At 47.1% G+C, this 10,632-nt stretch overlaps 1 protein-coding gene across 1 annotated transcript in view; it reads right to left on the bottom strand.

The window, feature by feature from the left end:
* Nucleotides 1–1,052: 1,052 nt before the first annotated feature.
* Nucleotides 1,053–10,632, bottom strand: part of LOC147109881 (rap guanine nucleotide exchange factor 2-like) — an 83,448-nt gene continuing 73,868 nt past the window's right edge. The window contains exons 15-16 of the mRNA XM_086002416.1: nucleotides 3,625–3,859; nucleotides 1,053–2,684 (exon numbers count right to left, since the gene is read on the bottom strand). Of these exons, the coding sequence (XP_085858542.1) occupies nucleotides 2,339–2,684; nucleotides 3,625–3,859 (581 nt within the window). The 3' untranslated portion in view covers nucleotides 1,053–2,338. The remainder of the gene's footprint in view (nucleotides 2,685–3,624; nucleotides 3,860–10,632) is intronic.

Here is a 10,632-nt window from a genome sequence, read left to right as displayed (position 1 = left end):
CGCCCCCGGCCACCATTGGACCTTCCCCAGTAGCCCCCCCACCACCCAGCCCCACCATCGGACCTCGCCACCCGCCCCCAACCACCATTGGACATTCCCCAGCAGCTCCCCCACGACCACCATCGGACCTCGCCACCAGCCCTCGACCACCATTGGACATTCCCCAGCAGCTCCCCCACCCTCCACGACCATCATCGGACCTCGCCACCCGCCCCCGACCACCATTGGACATTCCCCAGCAGCCCCCCCCAACCCCAAAACCACAATCGGACCTCGCCACCCACCTCCGACCACCATTGGACCTTCCCCAGCAGCCCCCCCACCCCCCAAGACCACCATCGGACCTCGCCACCCGCCCCCGACCACCATTGGACATTCCCCAGCAGCCCCCCCACCCCCACCATCGGACCTCGCCACCTGCCCCCGACCACCATTGGACATTCCCCAGCAGCTCCCCCAATCCCCGCCACCACCATCGGACCTCGCTACCCGCCCCCGACCACCATTGGAACTTCCCCAGCAGCCCCCCCACCCCCCGCCCCCCACCAGGCCTCGCCACCCGACCCCGACCACCATTGGACCTTCCCCAGCAGCGCCCCCACCCCCCACCCCCACCATCGGACCTCGCCACCCGCCCCCGACCACCATTGGACATACCCCAGCAGCTCCCCCACCCCCACCATCGGACCTCGCCACCCGCCCCCGACCACCATTGGACCTTCCCCAGCAGCCCCCCCACCCCTCAAGACCACCATCGGACCTCGCCACCCGCCCCCGACCACCATTGAATGCCATAGAAAGCCTGTGGGCAGTTGTAAGTGTAATGAACAGCTGGCACTGGTCATTTGCTGCTGACAGCTAATTCTGGGCCACTAAGTTATTAATTTTCTAAGTAAGTTTGCCATTATTTCAGAACAAAATTACTGGACATCGGTTGTCACAATCTGGTTTCTGGCAGCCCATTTCCATATCTTTTCAATTCCTTGGCACTGGCTCACTATTTTATTTAATCTTAACATTTTAAAATCTTTAAATGATTTGGTGATACAGACTCAGATTTTAAGATCACATCCTTTTATTTGGAAAAATCTTAGAAGACACAATGGAGAACTGGTGACACACAAAACAAAAACAAGAGACTATGGGACAAAAATGGCTATTCAACCCACCAAGTCCAATTCTTCTGCAGTCCATGTACAATTCATTGTGTCACATACCTTATCCTACCCATTTAATCCCACCCCAGCACCCCCATAATATTTCTAACTACTTACCTAATCTTACATCCCATATTAGATTACTAGTCTTTTTTCACATGGTCAAAATGATCCACAGAACATTTGATCATCTCAATCTGTACTTGGAGCCCTTAATTCAATTCCTAACCAGATAATTAGCCAGTTTTTTTAATGTTAACTGATATACTGATACAAATCTACAACTGTGCAGGGAAAATCCTTTCTGTTTAAAGTCTTATTTAAGGCTATTTTTAAAGTTTTGAAAAACTAAATTCAGTAAAGTTCATACACTTTCTTGACTTTGGCTTATTACAGGCTGCATTACATAGTAGTTGCAAGTATGGCACAGTACAGGGTAAATACAGTCAGGATCTTAAAGAGTTTAGAATTTTGTTAGCACTTAAGTGTTGACAGCTGATAGGATCAGGATATTTTCCTGGATACGGGGAGGGGAAGGAGGATAGCGTGGCCTAGTTATATGCTCACAAGTTAAATGAATAACCTGCTTCATCTACATTATCCATTCCGCTCAGTTCTCTGGTTTCATAGTATCACAGAAACTTGCCTCACAGGAGGCCGCCATTTGGCACATCGTGCCTATACTGGCTCTTTGAAAGGTCAGCCGTGTTTAGTCCCACACCCCTGCTTTATATCCAGAACCCTGTAAGTTCCCCATTCTCAAGTACCTGTCCAACTCCCTTTTCAAATTAGTTATGGAATCAGCTTCCACCATCTTTTCAGGTGGAGCGTTACTGATCCCGACAACACCCGGAGTGAAAACATTTCTCATGTCCTGTCAAAATCTTTTGCCAATGATTTTAAATCTATGACCACTGGTTATTGACAAAACTTGGAAGTATAGCGAACAGTGAGGAGGCTAGTGATAGACTTCAAGAAGACATAGCTAGGCTGGTGAAATGGGCGGACACGTGGCAGATGAAATTTAACGCAGAAAAGTGCGAAGTGATATTTTGGTAGGAAGAACGAGGAGAGGCAATCTAAACTAAAGGGTACAATCCCAAAGGGGGTGTATGAAGAGAGAGAGCTGGGGGTATACGTGCACAAATCGTTGAAGGTGGCAGGGCAGGTTGAGAAAGCAGTTAAAACGGAGATGAGGAATTTCTTCTCTCAGAGGGTCGTGAATCTTTGGAATTCTCGACACCTGTAGCCCACATGTTTGTTAGTCCTGTTCCTTCAGCAGAGCTCTCATAATGAAGATTCCCCAAACTACTGAGCATCTCCCAGCTTTTCTGGTGCTGAATTGTTTGGATATTATCATGAGATCCGCTTGAACAAGAAGTCCAACTTCCTCGACCACTGTCTGCTGCATCAAGAGAAGTTCGATCTCCCTGGTCCTGGGTTAACTCCTCCATACTCGGTGAAGACAGTACTGCCGCTCCTGCAGACAGACTTCCTCTGCCCTCTGTGCTTGTTGATGTACAGGAACTAAATAAGAGAAAGCACTGATTTAAATGTTGGGAAAAAATAATGAAAATTACAATCTCACATTTAAATGATATTCCACAGATTGAAAGTTAGCTCAACCGTTACAATATTCATTAAAGGAAAAAAGTATAATGATCACATTGCTCCCGATTGGACCCCTTAAATTTAAATTACTATCGGAGCATCAGCACCATGGAGTGCAGGCATGTGTTCACATCACAATTCCCAAATCACTGATTTCCTGATCTTCAGTCAAATTATTGGGGGGGGGGGGGGAGAGAAAGAATTATTATTGTGTTCCGTAGCGGTTTGTTACAACTGAGTGGCTTGCTCGGCCATTTCAGAGGGCAGTTAAGAGTCATCCACATTGCTGTGGGTCTGGAGTCACATGTAGGCCAGAGCAGGTAAGGACGGCAGATTTCTTTCAAGGACATTAGTGAACCAGATGGGTTTTTACGACAATCTGATAGTTTCATGGTCACCATTACTGATACTAGCTTTTTATTCCAGATTTTTTAAATTCACTGAATTTAAATTCCCGAGCTGCCGTGGTGGGATTTGAACTCACGTCATTAGTCCAGGCCTCCGGATTACTACTGACACTACCACTACGCTACCGTTTATAACAGTGAATGCCAAAGTTGGCTCCTACCCCTCATAATTAAGATAATAGCCAGTGAGTTGTTCTGCAGAAGCTGCCACTGTTTGCAGTGGCAATGTTCCTCATATGCTTGGCTAAAGGCTACAAGTACAGGACAGAGTGCATGTTTTCACCTCCAGCAAACCACCTACTTAATGAGCTAGTTGGAAACTAAATGACGCCGAATTAGCCGTCACCTTAGACTCGAATGCAGCAAACACTAGAATAGCAAACTTTTTATCATTGCAGCACTTCAAACCATAGCTAAGTGTTTGAAAAACAACAAAAACTTGCTCCAACCTGATACAGGATTGATCTGGGTCAACTGCTGATCGCCTTTCCAGTCTTCTTTCTATACCCAAGCCTAAATGTGAATCTATAACACTGACACAATGTCGCTGTCGCCGGTCACCATGGAGGCTGACAGATCCTGAGTCGAAGGAGGAATTGCTGACAATGCTGGAGTGGGAGGAAATTTCACTGTGACCAGAGGCTGAAAAATTCTCCGCAGGAGTACTTGGTGCCAAAGCAAAACCTGGGAAATAGAAAGGTTCGAATTAGACAGGAGCCAAATTTTAATACCAGTTATGTACATGGAAGAGCTGGGGAAGAGAAATAATCTGAATTTCATTAGTATTAAAGTATTGCTTCATATCCATCGCACTAATTAACTTATTCATTAAACCTGGACTGTTATAAAATCAGTATACTGGAGGAAGCCACCCGAATAAAGGATCTCCACCGAACAAAAACAATGCCATTCAGGTCCAAACACATCTACAGACACCGAGGGGGTAAAATTGGGTCGCGCCCCGAAAAAATTAGCGCCCCTGCGCCCGAAATTCACTGGTAGTGCCCCAAGAGGGGAGCGGGGTGCTACTGGAAGTGCCCCGCCTCCCTCTTGGGGCGCTGCGGGTGAATATCACAGCGCTACGTGCAGCAGTACTGCAGGACTTCCTCCCTTTATTAAAGGGGGGGGCCTAGTGCAGCGCGACCCGGGGCCCAGCTGGGCAACCAGGGATTGGAATGCCGGCAAAAGAACCCGGCGCTCAAGAGAAGTGCCGGACTCACGGAATGCAGCCGGCACCCTGCGGGGGGGCTACACAGAAGGCTGGGGACAGCAGCGGGGGCAGGTGCTGTCAGACGGCAAGCAACAAAAATGGCTGCCTGGCACCCCCCTTTTAACTTGTGCTGCCCCAGCAGCAGGTAGGCCCCCCTGACCCTGTCGGACATAATGTCCGGTGGTAAGTCAGGGGGCGCTATCGAAGAGCGCGGCCAGGGCGTAAGTGGGGTGTTGTGCAAGGCGATGACGTCATTGCCGGCAGCGCAGCGCCGCGCTAACGGTCATCACCGCCGCAAACCTCCTGCTGAATTTCGCGGGGGGCGTTGGTGGCACCGCACGCAGGCGCTAGTTGCTTTGCAGGAGGCACAAGTCAACTGAATTTCCCGCCCTCACCTCCTGTGCCATCACGGATATTAACTTCTGCTTTACCCCACAAGAAGAGACACATATAAACGGGTATTATCATATATCCTGAATTAAAAGAAGAAACCATTAATGGGGCAGTGACGGACACTATATGAGAAGGGTATACAAAGGCAATAAGGCCACAAGGAAAACTGATACCCGAACTGAGGCAGAGGGTGTAAAAAACTGATGGTCCTGAAACATCTGTTTCAATGTTAAAATGGAATTTAACCCTGAAAACTGTCCGGTGATGCATTTTGGGAGGACTAACAAGGCAAGGGAATACGCAATGAATGGTAGGACCTTAGGAAGGACAGAGGATCAGAGGGACCTTGGTGTGCATGTACATAAATCCCTGAAGGCAGCAGGACAGGTAGATAAGGTGGTTAAGAAGGCATATGGGATACTTGCCTTCATTAGCCGAGGCATAGAATATAAGAGCAGGGAGGTTATGCTGGAGCTGTTAGGCCACAGCTGGAATACTGTGTGCAGTTCTGGTCACCACACTACAGGAAGGATGTGATTGCATTAGAGAGGGTTCGGAGGAGATTCACCAGGGTGTTACCTGGGCTGGAGCGTTTCAGCTATGAAGAGAGACTGGATTGTTTTCCTTAGAGCAGATAAGGCTGAGGGGGACCTGATTGAGGTGTACAAAATTATGAGGGGCATAGATAGGATAGATAGAAAATAACTTTTCCCCTTAGTAGAGGGGTCAATAACCAGGGGACATAGTTTCAAGGTAAGGGGCAGGAGGTTTAGAGGGGATTTGAAGAAAAATGTTTTCACCCTGGATGGTTGGAATCTGGAACTCACTGCCTGAGAGGGTGGTAGAGGCAGGAACCCTCACAACACTCGAGAAGCATTTAGATGAGCACTTGAAATGCCATAGCATACAAGGCTACGGACCAAGTGCTGGAAAATGGGATTAGAATAGACAGGGCTTGATGCCCAGCGCAGACACGATGGGCCGAAGGGCCTCTTTCTGTGCTGTAAAACTCTATCACTCTATGACTAATTTATTTTTCCAGTCCACTTTAGCCAGTTAAAGGGTAAGACAGTTGAAATGCCAAGTGTCCTATTCCTGCTCCTATTTCTTATTTTCTTATGTATTATACTATCATCTAGTCATACTTATCTTGGCTAATTAGATTCCTGTTCTATCATGTTTCAGTTGAATACTGTAAAAGGTTGCTGAATCCCCTCGCCAATCTGGCTTTGCACAGCAACCCCACTTATCCCATAGGTCCATGGGGCATTGTTATTCTTGTTCCTGTTTTCACTTCCAAGAGAGGATGAAGAGCCTGATAGGTCCGACTGCCTGGAGCCAATGAGATCTCAGCTTACTGGCACCTGACAAACAGGATGAGAAAACCAATTTAGAAACCAAATCTGACGCTTGCTGTATCTCCCTTGAACAGAAGCAGGCTCTCATTTATCCAGACAACTTTTTCAGTGGTGAAGTTAGTCTGACTTATTCAGAGGAAGTTCTTCGGGACTTTTAACCAGAAATAATTAGTTAGCAGAAAGCCCAATTTTTCTCCCACCCATTAAAAATAATAGCTACAAGATTGTCTACGACATGAAATACCGGTACATACAAAGGCAACCATTCCACACTTTTACACAATAACTATGCCATGTACTCTAACCAACAAATTCACAGTGCATCAGATACTGCCATATCCTGGCATGGGTTAAGGCCTACACTGTTAAATGACATGCCCTCATACTGGACGTTATCTGTACACTACCAATTTTTAACACTTGTATTAAAAGTAACAAATGAAAAATATGAAAAAGGATATAATATTCATAAAAACATTACTGAAAGGAGAGTGCTCATTTTCAGTCATGTACTCTGGTGAATATCTGGAGTCAGTCTGTAGTTTAAGAGTAATCTTTAATTATATAACAGTGAAAAATATAAGCACTGCTTATTGAATGAGGTACAGCTTGGAAGAGGTCAGAATTCTTAAAAATGGAAAAAGTCATTTATCTAATTTTTCAACATCCTGAAAGCAGCACTGGACAGCTTTCCATTGTGTTCTTGTGGAGATTCAGTCTAATTCCTATTGATAATGTGTTCCATGTTACTGGTGAGATGATGGTTTCATTCAAGTACATATTGAATCCTTCCATACAGAAACATACAGACTGAATTAAAAGATCGTCTAACTCACTAGTGAAACACTAGATTCTATCGTGCTACATTAGTTAGCTAAGCAGCTCTTAGTCAATGCAGCGATGGTGGCAAAATATTTCAACATTAATGGTATCCCAAGGTCATGTAATTATGCAGTACAAGACCTGAGCCAACAAATAGCAACAGGAGAAACAGGACTTTTTCCCAATTTACAATGGGAGTTGAGTGCCATGCTGGTCAGTTGCAGTTTGAAATGAAGAGGTGCAAATTTTCAACATGTAGTAAATGTATCTGTGGCAATTTAAACTATTTCTACGAGGGAAAAAAAACAGCTGAATTATTTACACCATTCCAATAAATTAAATTGACAAAGCACCTGGAGTCAGCTGTATTAGAGATAATATTATTGGATGTGTGTAAATGGATGTTATGGTATTTTTAATACTGCAATAATTAAGAATAATAGTGTGTTTAATGTAAAAAGTTATGGTAAAATATAGAAACATAGAAGATAGGGGCAGGAGTAGGCCATTCAGCCCCTCGAGCCTGCTCCGGCATTCAATGTGACCATGGCTGATCATCCAAGTTCAGTACCCTGTCCTGCTTTCTCCCCGTATCCCTTGATCCCCTTTAGCCTTAAGAAATATTTCTAACTCCTTCTTGAATATATTTAATGAATTGGCCTCAACTGTCTTCTGTGGTAGAGAATTCCACAGGTTCACCGCTCTCTGGGTGAAGAAATTCCTCCTCATCTCTGTCCTAAATGGCTTACCCCTTATCCTTAGACTGTGACCCCTGGTTCTGGACTCCCCGGCCATCGGGAACAGCCTTCCTGCATCTAGTCTGTCTAGTCCTGTTAGAATTTTATAAGTTTCAATGAGATCCCCTCTCATTCTTCTAAACTCAAGCGAATATAAGCCTAATCGACCCAATCTCTCTTCATATGTCATTCCTGCCATCCCAGGTATCAGTCTGGTGAATCTTCGCTGCACTCCCTCCATGGCAAGAACATCCTTCCTCAGATAAGGCGACCAAAACTGCACACAATACTCAAGGGGCTAGAAATTCGGTTGGTAGCGCCACCGATTAGCGCCTAAAGAGGCCGAAAAGTGGGGCGCTAACCAATTTCCGGGCTGGCGCAGGGCGCCTAGCCCCATATTGAGCATGCATTTAGCGCCGGCGCTAAATCTTAGCGCCCGCTCATGGACGCAGGCAGATTATGACGTCATTTGAGTGTGCAACGCATTTTGGGCGCCCCGGACCGGAAATTCAGTGGCGCCCCCCTCCGTAGCGCCTGGCGCTAATAGTGACAGCTTACCTGAAACCTTACCAAGTCGCTCTTGGGCTGGAGGAGCGTTATTTAAAGGGGACTGGTGTGGTTCAAAACCGGCAGCCATTTTTGGAGCACAACTTCCTCAAGAGCTACAAAGAGTTGCTGAGCTGCACACTGCGAGCCATTTGACCACTGAGCCAGCGCAGGCAGACGAACTTCAGCCTTCTGACCATCACCTTGCTGTTGGTGAGCCTTACCAACGGGGAACCTTCCTGTGGGCACTTATTATGGGGGCTGCATTGGAGGGGAACGTCCTGCTGCTGAATCATCTGGAAAGCGCACTGAGACGCTGGGAGAGGGGGACGGGCATGGCCAGACGGAGGAGGGCCAACAGACGTCGCCACAGCAGACCTTACGCTGGCAGGGTTTTCCAACAGCAGTTTTCCTACATGAACATGTCGGAGGAGCAGTGTGTCAGAAGGCTGTGATTTAGAAAGGAGGTGGTGACTGAGCTGTGCCAGCTGCTTCAGCCAGATCTGCAGCCTCAGATAAGGTGCAGGACATCTCTGTCGGTGGCTGAGAAGATGCCTGCTGGCCTGAACTTCTACGCGAGCGGCTATTCTCAGGCTGCGCGTCAGAAGCTGATCAGAAGTAGCTTCTAGGCCCCTCTCACGGAATGCTTGCTGCCATTCCAAGAACAGGAATGGAACCGGTCTGATACCCCCAAGCCTGTGAAGGGCAAGATGCATGTAAATTGCAGACATGGCCATTGTAAATGAAGAAAGTGCTTCATTACACAAAATGTGGTTCCTTCAAACATGAGAAAGCTGTGGCAACAGAAAGCAAAACTAATACACTGACACATAACTGCCTCTCACACCCGGGAGACTGTCTAAAACATACATCACATTCCGACCATCTTCCTTGGCCTTGATTCCACTGCGCCAACCAAAGCATCCAATGCCCCATCAGTGAGGCATTCCACCCTCTGCCTCACCCTTTCCATGTCATGCTAGGCTGGTGCGCCACAGGTAGGCTCCCACCGATTTGAAGGCCTACAAGGCAGTGAGTGTGTCTGGTGATGCCAATTGACCAGCCCCTTTAAGAGCTGGCCGGCGCCAGTGTGTCTCAGGGAAAGTGATTATTGACAGCACCTGCGCTGCGCCCCGCCGCCGCGAAATTGGGTTGCGCCGCCGGGTTAGCGCCTTAGGAGTCTCGTGCAGCGCTTGATTTAGCGCCGCAATCACCTTCAGGGGTGCTGCAACCCAATATCGCTCTAGGTGGCACTAAATTGCGCCTGGCGCTAAACTTTGCGCTTCGCCAGGACTAGCGCCCCAAATGGGGCGATACCGAATTTCTAGCCCAAGGTGTGGTCTCACCAAGGCCCTGAACAACTGCAGCAAGACATCCTGCTCCTGTACTCGAATCCCCTCGCTATGAAGGCCAGCATACCATTTGCCTTCTTAACCGCCTGCTGCACCTGCATGCTTACCTTCAGCGATTGCTGCACAAGGACACCCAGGTCTCATTGCACTTCCCCTTTTCCCAATCTATTGCTGTTCAGATAATAATCTGCCTTCCTGTTTTTGCCACCAAAGTGGATAACCTCGCATTTATCCACATTATACTACATCTGCCATGCATCTGCCCAATCGCCCAACCTGTCCAAATCATACTGGAGTTTCTCTGCATCCTCCTCACAGCACACACGCCCATCCAGCTTTGTGTCGTCTGCAAACTTGGAGATATTACATCTAGTTCCCTTGTCTAGATCATTAATATATATTGTGAATAACTGGGGTCCTAGCACCGATCCCTGCGGTACTCCACTAGTCACTGCCTTCCACTCGGAAAAAGACCCGTTTATTCCAACTCTTTGCTTCCTGTCTGCCAACCAGTTTTCTATCCAAGTCAGTACCTTACCCCCAATCCCATGTGCTTTAACTTTGCATGCTAGTCTCTTATGCGGGACCTTATCGAAAGCCTTCTGAAAGTCCAAATACACCACATCCACTGGTTCTCCCTTATCTATCCTAGCAGTTACATCCTCAAAAAATTCCAGTAGATTAGTCAAGCATGATTTACCTTTTGTAAATCCATGTTGACTTTGTCCGATCCTGTCATTGTTTTCCAAGTGCTCTGCTATTACATCTTTTATAATGGACTCTAGCATTTTCCCCACTACCGATGTCAGGCTTACCAGTCTGTAATTCCCCGTTTTCTCTCCCACCGTTTTTAAATAGTGGAGTTACATTAGCTACCTTCCAATCCATGGGAACTGTTCCAGAGTCTATAGAATTTTGGAAGATGACCAGCAATGCATCTACTATTTCTGGGGCCACTTCCTTAAGTACCCTAGGATGTAGATTATCAGGCCCTGGGGATTTATTGGCCTTCAATCCCGTCAATTTCCCTAACACCATT

The sequence above is a fragment of the Somniosus microcephalus genome, chromosome 12, assembly GCF_052327205.1.
Source record: "Somniosus microcephalus isolate GS21.2 chromosome 12, FLI_Smic_1.0, whole genome shotgun sequence".
NCBI classification, from domain to species: Eukaryota; Metazoa; Chordata; class Chondrichthyes; order Squaliformes; family Somniosidae; genus Somniosus; species Somniosus microcephalus.
Note: the sequence above shows the minus strand (reverse complement) of the source record. Positions and strands in the feature narration are given on the sequence as shown.